Here is an 18009-nt window from a genome sequence, read left to right as displayed (position 1 = left end):
GATCCCACAACACTGGAGCCTCTGTTCAGCTATCAGGCCACTAGCCCTCAGATGATGCAAACAGAGACCAGGATTCTTTTGGTACAACCCACCTTAGGAATCAAAATTTAGTTCTAGAAGAAATTTTGCAAAATGTGTGATTCCACACATGTGCATTCCCAGCTTCTTTGGACTGTTGGTGCCGTTGCCTCCCTCCAGTAAGGCAGAAAGCAGAGTGAGTGATAGGTGCTCACCTCCCTCTCCTGGTGAGTCTTGTGCAAGCATACCACTTGGGTCACTGGGCACAGGGGTCAGGGTGTAGCAGACCAAGAGCCAGGAAGGATGAGGGATGAATCTTCCCGGCAGAATGACTCGGAATGCTTTCTGAGAAAGCAGCAAAGCTCACAGAGGCATGCTGCGGGCTGGTAAACCTCAGTCCATCCCTGCAAGGCCACTGGGAAAATGAGCAACATGCTCAGAAAGGACGCTAGCTGACACTTCTCTTACCTGTCCCCCATGTAGCCAGCTGTACAGTGGCACTGGCCAGTCACGTGATCGCACTGCCCTCCGTGGTGGCAAGGACAGTCCTGGCTGCAGTTCTGGCCGAACGTCCCCGGCGGGCAGGGCTGGGCACACACTGCTCCCTAAAACAGAGGAGGGAAGACACATATGATGCCACTCTCTCCGAGAAGCGGCACAGTGGTTAGAGCCCCAGGGACCATCCCATTTCCTCAGGGGGACTTTCTCCCCAGTCAAAGAAGCGTAAGAAGCTGGATACTGTGGCTCCAAAGCCCCATTTGAGAGAAACGGAGACTGAGGCCAATCAGCTCCTCCAATTACGCAGCATACACTGATTAAGTGCCTCCTATATACCTGGCACTTTAGTAGACATTAGGGATACAAAAATATGAGGTAGACTTGATTTGTGACCTCCCAGTACCGGGGAGAGGGGCAAGAAAAGCAGATAACTAAAGCCAACGCAGCAAGCGCTCTCACACTGGCCTACCACAAAGTGCTGCGGAAAAACAAAGAGACTCTGACTAAACACGGTGGTCTGGAAACACACACTTTATTTCCACTCCTTTCCCAAACGCTGCTATCACAAGAGCAAAGGGGGGAAAGGTGTGAGCCTACAAGGACAAAAGAAACGGGAGCAGAGGTCACGCCGGACACGAGACATCACATGCCGGAAGATGGTAACCTCAGAAAAGCTCAGGAATCAGAGACACCAGGAACCTCTGAGGGTCAGAGGGCAGGTATGCTGAAACACAAGGGCTGTTTGAAAGTATATAAAAGAAGGGCGCCTGGGTGGCTCAGTGGGTTAAAGCCTCTGCCTTTGGCTTGGGTCATGATCCCAGGGTCCTAGGATCAAGCCCCACATCGGGCTGTCTGCTCAGCAGGGAGCCTGCTTCCCCCCACCTACCCCACCTGCCTCTCTGCCTACTTGTGATCTCTATCTGTCAAATAAATAAATAAAATCTAAAAAAAAAATAAATTAAGTGTATAAAAGAGAGAAGAAGACCCCAGATCTCTGCCCCTGCTTCAAAGAGCCAGGTGACTTGCCCAGTCTGGCAGAAGCCTGGCAGTTGACTTTTGAAGAGGATGACTCATGTAGGCTTGGACATAGGGATGCCAAGCATGGCTTGAAGGGGCACCAGGAGAAATGGGGATCCTGTGCACCTCTGATTGCTCAGCAATGAGACTGCTCATTACCAGACTATTTCCCACTGGCAGGGTTCTGGAGGATTCTTTTCTGGGGCACCAATAAACTCAAAAGGAAAGACCTACAGATGCTGATATTTAAGGATTACATCAGTCAATAAGCCTGGCAACTCCCTCTATCCCCCAGGCTTCCAACCAGCTTTTCTGAGGCTCACTATAACACAGGAACAGCTGGTGAAGGATCACCAGCTATTTCAAATAAGGCTCTAACATGAGAGGCAGACCTAAGCAGACCAGTACCCAACTGGAACACAGAGGAAATGGGAACTATGTGGGGAGCAAAGAAAACTTTTAAAAAGAGACTTATGAACTTCTGTTATAATTAAAATGAGTATCTGTACATAGTTATATGAAATTATTTTATCTATGGAAGAGTAGAGTGCCATAAAATCAAGAGTTTTTGAAATCTAAAAATAAGATGGCAGAAATTTTAAAATTTGTAATAGAAGAGCTGGAAGATGAAGAAATCTCCCACAAAGAAGAACAAGAAAGAAGGGGAAGGGGGAAGCATCAAGGAAGGAAACTGTACACAAAATACAATTAGAGGCTCCATCTAGGAGGTATGATATCTGATTAACAGGGGGTTCTAGACAGCAGAACAGAGAAAACGGAGGTGCCTAAATTAAATGGGAAATACAAGAAATTTTTTCCCAGAATCGAAGGACGGAAAGCACTGATCTCTGAATTGAAAAGGCCAATTGTGTATCTAGCATGAAAAGTGAAAAAGACCCATATTAAGGTTTATCACTATAAATCTTTATACTTCTATGGATAAATTCTCCTCAAATCTTTCAGAAAGTCACATACAAAAGAACAGGAACCAGAAGGTACTGGGCTTCTTAACTAGAAGATAATGGAGCAATGCCTTAGAACTTCAGAGGAAAACAGTTTGCAACCTAGAATTCTATACCCAGCTAAACTAACACTTAAGTGGGGATTCAATAAGGGCATTTTCAGATTCAAACAGCCTCAAAAAATTAACTTTTCATGAACTTTCTCAGGAAGCTACTGGAGGATTTTTTTTTTTTTCATCAAAAAGAATTACCCAAGAAAAAGAACAAAATGGGGACACCAACAGGAGAGAGAGGTAAAAGGAATTACAGGGTGGCAGTAAAAGGAAGTCCAAAATGACACCAGGAAGCAGGAACTGAAACACACAAAGCTTCCATGTGGGAGTGTGGCCTCAAAGTAAAAAACAGAAACAAAAACCAAATTGAGAGATATCTGATGTGTCTGACCTTATCGAGAGGTCTTTTCAAGTTCTGCCAGAGAGTTTCAGGGATAAATTAGTGATGACACATAGTGGGCACATCAACAGAAATACTGATTTTGAATTCATTATGTCATGACATGATGAAGTCATTAATGTCATCAAAATGATTCAACCAAAAATTGTAAGAAAGTCCCACTTGAGAGGATACGGGAAGGGTTGCACTTGTCTATATCAGATCCGAATCTTATTCTATGGTAGGAAGTCAACAGAGTCAACAAATGTCTACAATGGAAAAGTCAGGAAATGGCAGGGAAGTATGTGATGCACAACCATGGATGGAAATGCCAGAAGGAACACTTACAAGATGTGAATGCACCTGCCTTTCTGGAGTGGGACTTGTGAGAGAGTCAGAGGACTATCTTCCCCTCCCTCCAGTAGTAGCCTTGTAGGATTAGATAACTTTAAACATTATGTCACAAATCTTAGGTCTTTATTAAACAGAAACTGGAACTGACTGCCCTTCCAGCCTCTTCCACACCAGAGAGAATCATTTCTCTTATGAGGACCAAGGCATCTCCCGCAATTCATTAATCAATTAGTTCAACACACAGTTATTAAGCACCAATAATTACCAACACAGAGGAAGCTAGTTTGCTTAGGAAAATGCTGCCAGACCCGAGTCATTTTTCAATATCATCCAGTTTACTGTCATGAATTAAGTGAGAGGCCTTTTAGCTCAGATTTCTCTTCCCCACATGTGAGAAGGTGATGGGGCAGAGGTGGGGCGGGGAAAGGGGGGATTGAAGGGGCAGAGGCAGCAGCCAGGGGCAGCAAGATGAGTGTGTATGTGAGGAGAGGGACAAGGAAAAGTCACAGAGGAAGGGGGTCTCTTCCTCCTGGAGGTGGTAGGCGCTCCCCACAGGGGCCTGCCTTCTCAGCATACCCCACAAGCTTCTGAGACATGACTAGGGCCATCTGAGGAGGCCAGCAGGGAAGTCTGGTGCACAGAATACTTCCTTCCAACATTTCCTGAGGAAATCAAGTAATCCTGGGGACTTTTCAGACAGGTGGGCAAGTACCTCCTTAAGCCCCTGCTCCCTATTCCCCAACTTCAGGCAGCCAGGTTCTCTGAACCAAGCCTGAATCCCTGGACTCCTCCTCGGGCTGGAGCTCCTGGAGCCTGAAGGAATTCAATACCTTGGAAGGCCCGCTGCCTGGTGTGGCTGAGTGAACACTGGACTCAGAGGCAGCCCTTGGATGCAAGTCCCAGCTCTGCCTCCTCCCAGATGGCTGATCTAGGATGAGCCCCGTGACTGTCCTGAGCCTTAGTTTCCTCACCTCTAAAATGGGAGTCATAACTCCCAGTCTCCAAGGTGGCTGTGGAGGTTAAGTGAGGTTGGAGAGGCGAAGGACCCTAGTACAGTGTCCTAAAGAGCAGCTCCTTAATTAATGTTAATTCCACCCAAGTGGACAGCTGGGGTTGCACGTAGTAGGGGCCCAGGACCAGCAGAGCCTCAGAGGAGTGGGAGAACCTTAACTGGTAATGTTGCTGGCTGGAAGAACAGGCTTTGGGGGATGGGTGGGAGAGAAAGCAGGCGGCGAAGTGTCTGCTTAGAAGGCTGTAGCTTCCTTTCTGCTGTTTTGAGCTGAATTGTGTCTCCCCAAATTCACATCATCTTAATTCCTGGTAGCTCAGAATGTGACTGTATTTGGAAACAGGGCCTTTATAAAGATAAGAAAGTTAAAATGAGGCCATTAAGGTTGGCCCTAATCTGGTGGGTATCCTTATAAGAAGAGGAGATTAGGACACAGACATGCACAGAGGGAAGACCATGCGAAGACACAGGGAAAAGGCAGCCAACTGCAAGCTAAGGGGGGAGGCCTCAGAAGGACCCAACCCCACTAACACCTTGATCTCGGAATTCTAGCTTCAAGAACTGTGAGAAAATACAGCCCCCCAGCCTCTGCTACTTTGTTACAATAGACCCAGCATACTAACACACTGCCCTGTGCTTGACTGGAGTGCACATCTCCAACTGTAGCAGGATCTTGGGTGGTATGGCTTCCAGAAGGTTGGAGATGAGGGGAAGCAACAGTCCCTCCCCTCTGAGAACTGGTTAGACCAAATGGCTTGTCAAAATCTGGAAACCAACCACTCTTTCAGAGGACCGTGGCTAAATGGAGTATAAATATAAAAGGACTCAGGCAGGTCACTCTGATTCTCCCAGAGGAGGCACCACTCAGCCTCTCCAGCCACCTGAAGGTATTTCTTATGACCACCGTCCCAGGTAGCATGGATGCTCTCAGTGGTCAGTGATCAGTGGCTGGTATGGGTGCTGAGGTCCAGGGCGTGGATCTCTACGAATCGTCCTTCCCAAACTTGATCATCTAATTTTGCAGCCTCAGCTCCAAAGGCCAATCTCTGGTCCTCTGGGATACCTGGTCCTAGTTCCCAGCAACTCAGCCCCATCTCTCCTCAGGCCTGTCAGAGGTAGGTGTGTGTGTGTGTGTGTGTGTGTGTGTGTGTGTGTGTGTATGTGTCTGTGTACACACTCACAGACACACACTATATCCAGCCTCCAACATCAGACTGGGGACTCCTAACGGGGGCTGATCACATCCTCTACCTCCCCTTCTGTCTGCAGTCCCCACTCTCATCCAACTACTCACACCTGCTTTCTCTTCTCTGGTGAAAGAAAAAGAGTAATTTCCCAGGCTCTTTGCCAAGGCCCCTGCTGGAACGAGCTAATGACAGCTAGGCAAGTGGAGTGTCCTACAGGCCCACGTAGAGCCTGGTGGCCGGGAATCTCTGAGGAGGGGCCCAGAGGCCCAGAGATCCTGGAGGCTCTTCTCTAGCTCTGCACCAGGCCTCAGTCCTTTAGGGAGCCGCACTGTGCGAGTCAGCAATTGTGTTTTTTAGATCTCTGAGTGTGGCTGAAGCCGCCTGGGCCCAGAAAGAAAGTAAGGTCTTGGGGGATAATCAAGGCAGAAGCCTTCTGCCCAGCACCCTCTTCTGGGTCCCAGCCCGCCCTGAGAGGGGCCTCAGGGCTGAGCCGCAGCTTCATTTCACCATGACTCCGCATGCCCGAGGGGTATTAATAATTCATACAAATCTGCAAGTTAAATGGTGTGTCAAAAATAGAAATGCAATTGTCTACAATAAAATTAAAAACATAAAGTCCCCAAATCTGAAGGCTTCTATTGACAGAGCTTCTTGTCATTGGGAAGAACAAACCTTTCACTGTGTTGGGGAGAAAAAAAATTCCTCCATGTGTTGGCCTCCTCCCTTCCTCTTCTTTGACTGCTGGCGTCCATCAGTCTCTCCAGAGAGATCTTTACAGGTACAGGTACAGGCAGGTCTGGGCAGGCTCTGTGTCCCATTCTCCCATTCTCCCCCTACCTCACCCAGAGCCAGCCTCACTGCCTGCTGCTAGGCCTCCAAGGACCCAAGCCATGGGTGATGGAATTCTGGAAGCTGGCTGGAGATAAAAGAGGGTCTTTCCAGAGAGTGGTTCAGGGTGGAAGAAATGGGCAGGTGTGGGAAAGGCAGCAGAAACCCTTTTGTCCTCAGACACAAAGGGCTGAGGTTCAGGAGTCCAGAGTTGGAACACCTAGATCCTAGCCTAAGTTCCTCCTAACCAACAGTGTGGCCTTGGATAGGTTACTCAGCCTCTCTGGGCCTTAGCTTCCTCATCTGAGAAAGGAATGTATTGATGAACCAGTGGTATTTAAACTCTAAAAGCTGGGAGACCCCATTTTTATGTGAAATCTTACCTAGTACCCCAATATAGAAAGTAGATTTAAATGGAGAAGAGAGGGTGCGTAGGACCGAGAGCCCTAATTATCAGGATCCTCACCCCCAAGAAATCCCAAGGTTCTGTGAAACGCAGAAGGAAATCCTACAGTCCCGATCAATTATTTCCGAACACAGACCAGCAGACAGGGTTGGCTGCCTCAGAATCATCTAGGGAGCTTATTAGAGATAGAGATCCAGGCCCCAGAAGGTCCCTGGTGGGGCCTGGGAATCTGTTCTTAAGGCCTCCGGCCCCAGAAACTCTGTGTGCAGCCAGGTTTGGACACTGCTAGACTGAATCACCCCCCAGTCCTTTCCTGCTCTAGAAAATCCTGGCAAATCTGTGCCTCAATGGGCCCCGCAGGCACCACCCCCGCCTGCTCCCCGTGACCTCTGCCTTCACAGCCCCCCAAAATGTCCTGTTCCTGCTCAGCAACCCTCTCTAGCTTTGCAAAGTCTCGGACCCCAAGGGAGGCAGCCAGCTGGGGCACCCAGCTTCCTGTGAAACAGGGGGTGTCACTGGAGAATCAGAAGCAGGGACACAGCCTGGGAAAGTCAGCCCTAGTGACTCGCTGCTTCTGAGAAGCTTGGGTCTTTGGTGAGGGAGGGAAGCGTGCTGGCTAAAAAGGACGCTTGTGCATTGCCTGTGGGATCCAGGGACATAACACAGCAGTTATAAGCACGTCAGAGTTTGCAAGGCGCTTTGGACATGCACAGCCTCATGTGGGCCTTTGGCCAAGCATGGTAGCTAGGAAGGGGAGGGTTGGATTCTTGTTTTATCAGTTCTGCTTACAGATGGGAAGCAGAGACCAGAGTAACAGGGCGTAGAGACAGAGAGAACAGGGCGTAGAGGCCTGAAATATGAAGTTCTAGAACCCCGGGGGATCGAGCCATACTCTGCCATCTTCCTTCCTCCTCCCACCTGCTCCCCTGCCCTTTACACCACACCTTGCTGCCACATCTGGCCCAGAGCCCATCTGGCAGCTCGGGTGAGTACCTATGCCCAAAGATAGAGTTAATCTAGATTTCAAGTCCTCTAAGCACGAGGGACCACAGGCTCAGAGAGGTTAAGTAACTTGCCGGCAGTTCACACAGCCCTTTGATGCAGATGTGATTCAAAGTTGTGTCCACTGGCAGTGTCCAGTGATGCCCATGACCACAGACAGGAGGGAGGGTTGTCTGGGTGGGAGAGGTATTTAGTTCCCCAACGTGTGTGAGTGAGGGATGCTCACCCCTCCTCCAGGGTCCCACCCAGGTCCTGTGGGCCCACCTACCGTCCAGCCTGGGGGGCAGGCACACTCTCCCGTGATGTGATGGCAGGTGCCCCCATTCTGGCAGGGGCAGCGCAGCTCACAGTGAGCCCCATGGCTCCCAGGTGGGCACCGCTCCTCACAGCTGCATGGGGGAAGCAAAGGTGTTAGACACAGCAGCATTCGGTCAGATGGCAGGGTCCCAGGGGTCTCTTGGAATTAGTGAGTTCACAGTGTGAACTGGGCCATGGTGAGCTGAAATGCAGTCCTGCTTCCCGCCAGAAGGGGGCAACAGGGCTCAGGTATAACGAAATGGAATGTTATGTGCTCTGGCCAGTACCTGTGAGATGACTTACATGCTATAGTGTAAAGAAGAGTGTTCTTCTGGGGAGGAATGCTTCCAAAGAGGAAGTTATTTCATGTGGGTCCTGAGGGTGAAGTTAGTTTCACTGGGAGATGGGAAGGAAGGGCATGCCAGGCAGAAGGAACAGCATGAGTAAAGGCACTGAGAAGTGGTTGTCCATACAGCTTTTAAGAATCCATCTAGATTTTTAAAGATTCAGGGAGAGGAGTATCTGGGGCCTGCCCCACTTCCAGGTTCTGGAAGGTTCTCAGCTATTGTAACAGGCTCATGTGCACTGCTGAGGTATGAGGGAGGATTTGCCTAGGATCTTGGACTTAGGCCTTAGAGCAATGGCCCTGGAGCCGCCCACACACTGGGGCAGGAAACATCCTTGGTCAAAGATGTGTCCCTGTCCAGTGTCCTTGGGTGCTCTCTAAGGATCTAGGGCCATTGGGAGGCCACTGAGCCTTCGACCAGGTAGGGAGGAGAACTTCAATCTCGCTTCTGAGGGGGTCTCAATTAAGCAGTCTTGGTGGTCCCCTGTCAGTAGAGTCTCAGAAAACTGGTGTGAGGGGCTGTTGAGGTCCGAGGGGAGAAGGCTGGGGAGAGCAACAGACACAGTAAATTCCCTGAATCTATGCATGACACCTGCCCAGGGCCCTCATCCACCTTTTTTTCTTAAATGGCCTTGAAGGGTCAAGACCCCAGTGAGTGGTGGCACTTGGGCTATAATCAGAGAACGGCAAGCTAAGGTCTGGCCCACCCCCAACTACCCACAGGATGGGGTAGGAGTTTAATGAACTGGCCATGCTTCATCTCAGCTTATACCAGTCACCCTGGGGCCTGGGTGGGAGGGAGCGGAGACCTGCATGGGAGACACCTGGGCATTTAAACTCTGTAGGACTTGGGAGTCACAGCACAGGGGATCTGACAGCCAGGACTGCCTTGACCTTTCTTCTCTTGGGACCATCTGCCCACAGTCAGGTGCCAGTGGCAGACTGCACAGCTGTGGGGCAGCGGGGATTCACCTCACCCCACCCCATCCCACCCCACCCCACCCACAGGCCCTGCAGGCAGTACTCACTAGACTCCAGTGTAGCCCGGTGCACAGAGGCACTGGCCAGTGCGGGGGTCACAGCTGGCTCCATGGCGGCACTGGCACGGCAGCTGGCAGCCCTTGCCGTGGGTGCCGGGTGCACAGAGCTCCTCGCAGCGCCAGCCGCGGAAGCCGGCGGCACACACGCAGGCGCCTGTGATGGGGTTGCACAGGGCTCCATTCTGGCACTGGCACCGGTTGCTGCAGTGGGGACCCCAGTGGTCGCTGTCACAGCCTGCAAGAGAGGAGTCGGTCAGGGCTGAGGGAGATCCCTGAGGGACTCTCCTTGGGATGGGGGCCAGCACCGATGCCGCCAATGACCTTCCTAACTCTGCACTGCTCTCCCCTGGGGAGGAGGCAGCAAGGGCCTTTTGGGTAGAAGCTTTGGCGCCTCATAACCTCCACCGGCTCTTTGCTGAGTGACTCTGTTCTTCAAGGCATCTCCTGGTCAGAGCCATCCCCTTCCGGTCAGAGCCATCTCCTTCCAATCAGTGCTTCCCTGAAGCCCCTCCCCTGTGAAATTCTGGAACCATAAACTGTTTACGTCCCTCGGCTTTGCTATATTCTCCTTGGTTAGCTCTTTCTCTCAGCCAAGCTGTTTCTCTCCTAGTTTGCCAGCCCTCTTTTCTGTGACCTCACTCACTACCACCAACCCTCCAACTTCTTGGTGACTCCCCAACACAGCCTAGCTCCCATCTCTCTCTCTCTTTCCCACCTCTTTCCCTCTCTTCCTGAAACTCATTACTTTTCTCACCTCCTGCCCTTCAGTCTCGGTGAACCTGTCTTCTACATCCCTGCACCTCCCCTGGCTGGCTCTGTCTCCCTGTCACCCTTCCCATCTCTCTCTGCTGCTTCTCCCTTTCAGTAATGCCTCCCCACCCTTCTCCAGGTTGCTTCATCTTCAGTTCAATTTCTTTACTTTCCAAGTAGCCAACTTCAGAAGTAGCAGGAAGAAGTAATGTTTCCCTGGGAAGGGACCGAGAGCCTTCAAGATCTTTATATGTAATTAAATGTTTCAGAGAGCACTATCTGAACCAGCTTTGCAGAAATTTCCACGGCTGTGAAAAGGGCCTCAGTGGCAGAGTCCCAGGTAGGTCACCTACCTCCCACACCCACCTCCCACTCTGGCCCTCATCTGGAGCAGACAGGACACACGATGACAAGACATCCTCAAACCACAGCCTCAGCCACTTGAGTCCTGGAGTATGGTGGATGTGGAGTTCAAGCATGGACACAGACATACACAAATAATGTTCTAGGAGAAGTTCAGTGGAAAGATTGCTCCCAGCTAAGGAAACCAGGCAAGACTTCCTGAAGAGACCTCACTTTCTGCCTATCAGAGTGACCAACTGTCCCGGTTTGAGCACTAAAATCCCACATTCTGGGAAATCCCTCAGCCTTGGGCAAACTGGAATGGCTAGACATCTTACCACCTGAAGATGAGGAGAGGAGCTGTTGACCTTTGTGCTCCAGTGATTTTAGGGTTTAGACACCCAGAGAGGAAGGAGGCAGGTGAGTGGGATTGGAGAAGGCGTCAGTGGGCAGGCTCAGTATGAACAAAGAGACAGGGGCACTCGAGGGTTGGGCAGGTACAAGAGCATAAGGTTCTAGTGAGGCCAGTGAGTACATGGGATCTTTGTGGACTAAGGCATTGATGGAAGAATCACTCCATAAACCCACAAACTCCCCTGCATGTACCTGCCACTCACTGATAAAGGTCAAGTAGTCAATATCATGGAGCCTAACTATCATCCTTTAGTAGATGGAACCTGCCTGGGCCCAAATCCCAATTACCCTATCTTGCTTTATTCCTTCTTCATCTGTGCCCTAAATATCCACATACACAAACTGAGCTACCAGATGAAATCTCACCCTGCATTTTCTACCTGGTACTACACTGAGTAAGGCAAAATCAACTCCTGTAGCCAAAAGCAATCTTGAGACATAAGAAAGAAGATGGAGGTATCAGGCTTCCTGATTTCAAACTGTATTACAAAGCTATAGTAATCAAAACAATATGGTATTAGCAGTAAACAGACACATGGAACAACAGGACAGAACAGAGAGCGCTGAAATAAACCCCTGCATACATGGTCAATTAATTTATGAGAAAAGAGCCAAAATATACAGTGGGGAAAGGACAGTCTCTTCCATAATTGGTGTCAGGAAAACTGGATAGCCACCCACAAAAGAATGAAACGTGACCATTATCTTATATCATACACAAACATTAACTCAAAATGGAGTTAAGACCAAAGTGTAAGACCCAAAACCATAAAACTCCTAGAAGAGAACATAGGTGGTAAGCTCCTGACATAGGTCTTGTGATGATTTTCTGGATTCGACACTAAAAGCAAAGGCAGCAAAAGCAAAAATAAGTAAGTGGGACTACATCAAGCTAGAAAGCTTCTGCATAGCAAAGGAAACTGTCAACAAAATGAAGAGGCAGCCTACTGAATGGGAGAAAACATTTGTAAATCATGTAACTGATAAGGGGTTAATATTCAAAATGTATAAAGAACTCAAACAACTCAGTAGCAAACAACCAAGCAATCTAATTAAAAAATGGGCAGAGGGTCTGAACAGACATTTTTACAAAGAACATACGGATGGCCAAAAAGTACATGAAAGGGTGCTCAACATCACTAATCATCAGGGAAATGCAAATCAAACCCACAATGAGATTTCCCCTCACATCTGTCAGAATGCCTAGTACTAAAAGACAAGAAATGACAAGTGTTGGCAAAGATGTGGAGGGAAGGGAATGCTCATTCACTGTCGGTGGGAATGTAAATTAATACGGTCACTATAGAAAACAGTATGGAGGCTCCTCAAAAAAATTAAAAATAGAACTATCATATGATCTAGTAATTCCACCTCTGGGTATTTAACCAAAAGAAATGAAAACACTAATTCGAAAGATATCTGCACCTCCATGTTCACTGCAGCATTATTTACAATAGCCAAGACATGTATATATGTATACATACATACATACATATATAAAACCACATCTTCTTTATCCATTCATCCATCAATGGACACTTAGTTTGCTTCCATGTCTCAGTTGTTATAAACAACTCTGTGTGTGTGTGTGTGTGTATACATACATATACATATATACACACATACATACACACAATGGAATGTTATTCAGCCACCAAAGAAGGAAATCCTGTCATTTGTGACAACATGGATGGACCTTGAGAGCGTTACACTAAGTGAAATGAGTCAGATGGAGAAAGACAAACACCAGATGACTCATTTATGTGAAATCTAAAAAACAAAGAAACAGACAAGAACCAGACTTGTGGATGCACAGAACAGACTGGTGGTTAACAGAGGTGGGGTGTAGGAAGTGGGCGAAATGGGTGAGGGTGGTCAGAAGGTACAAAGTTCTAGTGATAAAATCAATAAGCCATGGAGATGCAATGTGTAGCATCCAGACTCTAGTTAATAATGCTGTATAATTAATAATACATGAAAGTTGCTAAGAGGAGATCGTAAAGTTTCTCATCACAAGAAAAAAATGTATAACTACGTATGGTGACAGATGTTAACTAGATTTCTGGTGATCATTTTACAATATATACAAACGTGGAATCAATATGTTATACACCTGAAACTAATACATCGATTATATCTCAATTAAAAAAAATCAAACCCAGTTATAGTTACAACCTCCACCCATGCTGGAAGAGGTTCACGGGACTGAGAGAGATGGTGTACCCAGCAGCCGGCATCCCCCACCTCACCCACTCTCTGGGACATATACTGGCAAGTGGAAAGACTAGCCGAATTGCCTACTATACCATTTCTCTATCTCTTTTTGTTGCCAAGCACACATAGTTGAATTCCCATAAATTTAATGTATAGATGATGTGACTCCATTGTAATGATAATGACAACCACATTTTAAATGCTCACTTGTGACATTAAAACCCTCTAAGTCAGGTTTTATTACTCTCCATTTTACAGATGGGGAAATAAAGGGTCTGAGAGGTTAAGTGAGGGTCCAAGGTGAGAGTCAAGGGCGGGCTCAGGTCTGGCTCCGCCATCTCCATTGCCGGTAAATGGGACACTTTCTGAATGACGATTCTGAGGACAGAAACTCTGAGGTGCCCTTGGGCAGAGGGGGACAGCTGCAAAGCGCGAGTGTGCAGACGCCAGGTAAGTGAGCCACTTCCTCTCTCTTCATCTCTGGGGACAACCCCAGGATCCAGAACAGGGATTCCCTTCATTGTTAGGGCCGTAGTTACTGCCCTCAGACCTTGACTCTGAAGGAAACTAACTGTTAGAGTCCAAAGCCAATTTGTCCTTGGTGCATCTGAGGGCTATACATTGCTTATCGGAGGTGACCTCCATTCTCTGTGGCATAGCCACACCCCCAGACTGTAGGGTGCAGAGTCTCATGGGGATGGAGATGCTAAGGCAGCACTGAAGATTCACCGCAGACGTGCCATGGGAGGGGTTGTTCCAGACAATACAGAAGGCCATGAGTGGGTTGGAGTCCAGACTGGGGGGTTAGAGAACAAGTCCTTAAAGAAGAGACCGGAAGGAGGGGTGAACATGGCAAATGATCAGTCTCTCTCTATATATTCCTAAGCAAAGGAACTGATGTGTAAAAGCCTGGAGCTGGGGAAAAGCAAGACATGGGAGAAAATTTAAAAAGGTCTGTGTGTCTCGAAGGGAGAGCAAGGCATAGGCGGGACTTGAAGGGAGAGCAAGGTGTAGGTGGCGCAGCTTCCTGGGCAGGGTCCAAGGTCCCAGGGCTTTGTGAGCTGTGTCCAGGGATGCTGACTTCCTGCAGCGGGGAAGCTCTAGATGTGCTCCCAGCAGGGGCCGACAGGATTAGGCGTGGCCGTAGAAAGATAGGGTGGATGAGAATAGACCTGTGAGCAGGACAGATGGCGCGACAGTGGGGTCAGGGGGATCCGCTGGTGTAGTAGCAAAGAGCTGGTGGTGGTCTTCACCTTGACTAAGGGAGTAGCACTGGGGATGGAGGGAAGGGGACAGGTTCCAGCTGTATTTATGAGGTATAAGCAGCAAGGGCTTGGTGACCGACGGGGTCCTGGGGGAAGGAAGAGGAGGAAGGAAGGATGTCAGCCCAGCTTAGGTTTGGGCTGCTGGGTGGATATCGGTGCCACTGACCCTAACTCTTTCTGGGAAACACAAGGGGAAGAGCCAGGACATTGGGGGAAGAGAATGATGTGAATTGTGGTCACTGAGTCTGAGGTACCTAAAGGTCATCCAAGGAGGCACTCAAAGCCATCCACGTACACTAACTGATGCACTAACGCTCGGGGGCTTTCGTTCTTCTACTTGTCTGTTCAACACACTTTGGCCAAATACCAACTAGAGCCAGAAAGTGACCTGCCCTCTTGGAAGCTACGGTCGAGTGGGAGCAAGACGCTGGAGCGGCGTATGTGACACGCAGTGAAATGCAGCAATAAGGACATTTCCGGGCGCCAGAGAAGCACAGAAAAACACAATTCCCCGAAGCCTGACAGTCTGGGTTTCCAGTGTGAGTGTGCATGTATACACACGTGTGTAAATCTGTGTTAGTGTGTAGGTTTTATGGAGCTCCTAAAAATACAACAGAAAGAGCTTCATGTCACAGTTGGAAACCATGGAAACAAACAGAAAACATGTCTGGACTAAAAAAAGCAAAGCATTTGCTATATTAACGGAGCCATTAATATAGGGGCAAATAGACCCGCAAATCCAAGTTGACAGGAAAAGGTTACATTCAGTTTAGAATATTCTGATTAAGGAACCAGGGAAGTGTGTAATCTGTTCCATATAAATTTCCCCTCAGAGTGATTAAATGAAAAGAAATGTTAGGGTTCACAGGGATAAGCTTCAGTTATCTAGAAAATCCACTTAAAAACACCTCATTCCCCAGCAATGACAGAGAAATGAGGCAGAGCTGCAGCGAGTCAATTATCTTTCCTGGTGAAGGTGAATAAAAACTCTGGTCATTAAAATTACAACAGGACTTCACATTCTTTTGCAGATACTCACAAACTTTCCAATCTGGCCTTGGAATGTCACCCCCTCACCCACTTTTTGTCTGTCATAGATGTTTCTTTTTCATTATTTTTGGCTTTGGCTGATGTTTCAAGTCGATGTATCTTCTTTGGGCAGCCGTGTGTGGCCTGGCTTGCTCTCTTCCTCCACGCTGGCCAACTCACCCCTTTCCCCATGCCAGACTTTGGGATCTGGGGCTAATGTGTTCCCAGCTCATTTAATTCCTACAACAGCCCATTTGCAAGGCATGATATTACGATCTCCATTTTGTAGATCGAAACAGAGGCCCAGAGAGGTGATGCACTTGTCCAAAGTCACACAGCTGGGGAATGACTGGGGATTTGTGCTCCTAACCACGGCTGTCCTGCTGAGTACCTTCTGGTGTTGATGGAAGAGGGGACGTGGGACACTGGCAGCCAGCCTGGGCATCAAAAGCCACCTTGGATAATTCACAAAGAGATGAGAAAGCAGAGGCTCATTTTTCACACGTACTTTTATTCGAGGATTGGTGTACGTGTGAATGGTGGTCATAGGTCCCAGGTTTTCCATGGCTGGCCCTCATTCTCCAAATTTTATTCTCTCAAGATGATTTATTTAGAACTTTTTCTCTTGTATAAAATATATATAACACACCTTGTGCCATTTTAATCATTTCTAAGCATATGGTTCAGTGGCATTAATTACATTCAAGGTGTTATGCAACTGTCATCACTATTTCTCAGACTTTTCCAACCCCTCCTCCCCAAACAGAAACTATACCCATTTAGTCACAGCTCCCTGTTCCTTCCTCCCTCCAGCCTCTGGTAGCCCCCTATCTCCTTTCTGTCTCTATGACTCCACCTAGTCTGGATATATATATATTTTTAAAGATTTTATTTACTTATTTGACAGAAAGAGAGAGATCACAAGAAGGCAGAGAGGCAGGCAGAGGGGGAGGGGGAAGCAGGCTCCCTGCTGAGCAGAGAGCCCGATGTAGGACTCGATCCCAGGACACCGAGATCATGACCTGAGCCGAAGGCAGAGGCTTAACCCACTGAGCCACTCAGGTGCCCCTAGTCTGGATATTTTATATAAGGAGAACCATATATCAGTCTTCTGTGAGTGGCTTAATTCAAGTAGCATAATGTTCCAAGGTTCATCCGTATTGTAGCCTGTGTCAGAAGCTCCTTCTTTTTAAAAGTTCAATGGTATTATTTTATTATCTAAATATGCCTCATTTTCCTTATCCGTTTCTCTGTCGATGGACGCTTGGGCTGTTTCTGCTTTTTGGCTGTTGTGAATAATGCTGTCATGAACAATGGGGTACGATATCTTTTTGAGTCCCTGAAGATCATTTATTAAAGGCGAAATGATGCTTTCATGCCTTCACTGACTCTCTCTGTTAGGAGCAATAACTTGGCTGACCAATGCTTTCTGTCATCAGCACTCTCTAAGCCGGGTTTAGGTTCCTTGTGTCCAGTCTCTTCCGTTAGTCTCAGAGATTCTGTGGGTTGCAGCGGGGAGAGCGGGGGGAGCTGGGCTATGCCCTTGTTCCTAGCTGCCCTGTCCCCCACAGGCACACAGTCTCCCCCAGCGTCTGGCCCAGAGCTGGGCACAGGAAGAATAATCAACTCTCTCACAAGGGTGCCTGGCCAGCGCTTTTCCAACAACCAAAGAGCCTTCTCTCGGCTGCTTTTTTTTTTTTTAATTTTTTTTTTTAAAGATTTTATTTATTTATTTGACAGACAGAAAGCACAAGTAGGCAGAGAGGCAGGCAGAGAGAGAGGAGAAAGCAGGCTCCCCGCTGAGCAGAGAGCTCGATGCGGGGCTCCATCCCAGAACCCCGAGATCACGACCTGAGCTGAAGGCAGAGGCTTAACCCACTGAGCCACGCAGGTGTCCCCTCTCGGCTGCTTTTGAGGACTCACTTCCTCAGCCGGTTGTTCTTGGCCTGGCTGCACATTAGCATCACCCTGGGAGGTTTAAAAAAAAGAAATCATGCCTGGCCTTCACCCCTGGACATTCTGATTTAATTATTCCAGGGTGGAGGGGGCCCAAGCATAGGTCCTTTTAAAAAGTGCAGCTGGCAAGAACTACCATCAAATTACCATCCTTCTGGTGACCTGCATTCTCACTGGTCCTCCCAGAGAAGGGGGTTGATGTTGGGCCTGAGGTGGGATGGGAGAGGTACATGGTTCTTTCCATTCCACAGAAAGGAATCTGGAGACTCAGCATGGAGGAGAATTGGCCACTGAAGTGAAGGTCAAGTATTCAGAAATGAACCTGGGGTCCACTGGCCCTGAGCTGCCCTGGCCTGTGCTACAGCCTGGGCCAAGGCCTCCCCACTCCCCTTCAGCAAGAGTCAGAGCACCTCCCAGGAGGGGTCCCCATGCCCCCACCCAACCCAAGAAGATGGAGGGGGAGCTGACACATCAAGGAATTGCTCCTGAGTTTACAAAGCAGCGGGGACAGAGGCAGAGATGGAGCCGCAGTAGCCTGAAACCATTCCAGCTGATAAATAAAGTGACTTCCCAGTGAGGGAGGCCATTTGTCAACTGACTTGCCCTAATAAAAGCATGGACAAATTCTCAGAGGCTGAGCGCC

At 48.5% G+C, this 18009-nt stretch overlaps 1 protein-coding gene across 9 annotated transcripts in view; it reads right to left on the bottom strand.

Moving 5' to 3' along the window:
• Positions 1-18009, bottom strand: part of MEGF11 (multiple EGF like domains 11) — a 342570-nt gene that overhangs the window by 67763 nt on the left and 256798 nt on the right. For all 9 annotated transcript variants that reach the window (XM_032864652.1, XM_032864653.1, XM_032864658.1 and 6 more), the window contains exons 6-8: positions 9385-9631; positions 7982-8102; positions 487-623 (exon numbers count right to left, since the gene is read on the bottom strand). In XM_032864652.1, coding sequence (XP_032720543.1) covers positions 487-623; positions 7982-8102; positions 9385-9631 — 505 coding nt within the window. The remainder of the gene's footprint in view (positions 1-486; positions 624-7981; positions 8103-9384; positions 9632-18009) is intronic.

This window comes from Lontra canadensis, unplaced genomic scaffold (genome assembly GCF_010015895.1).
Source record: "Lontra canadensis isolate GAN:19392208 unplaced genomic scaffold, GSC_riverotter_1.0 scaffold28, whole genome shotgun sequence".
Lineage (NCBI taxonomy): Eukaryota > Metazoa > Chordata > Mammalia > Carnivora > Mustelidae > Lontra > Lontra canadensis.
The sequence above is the reverse complement of the archived record's forward strand: the minus strand, read 5'-3'. Positions and strand labels throughout refer to the sequence as shown.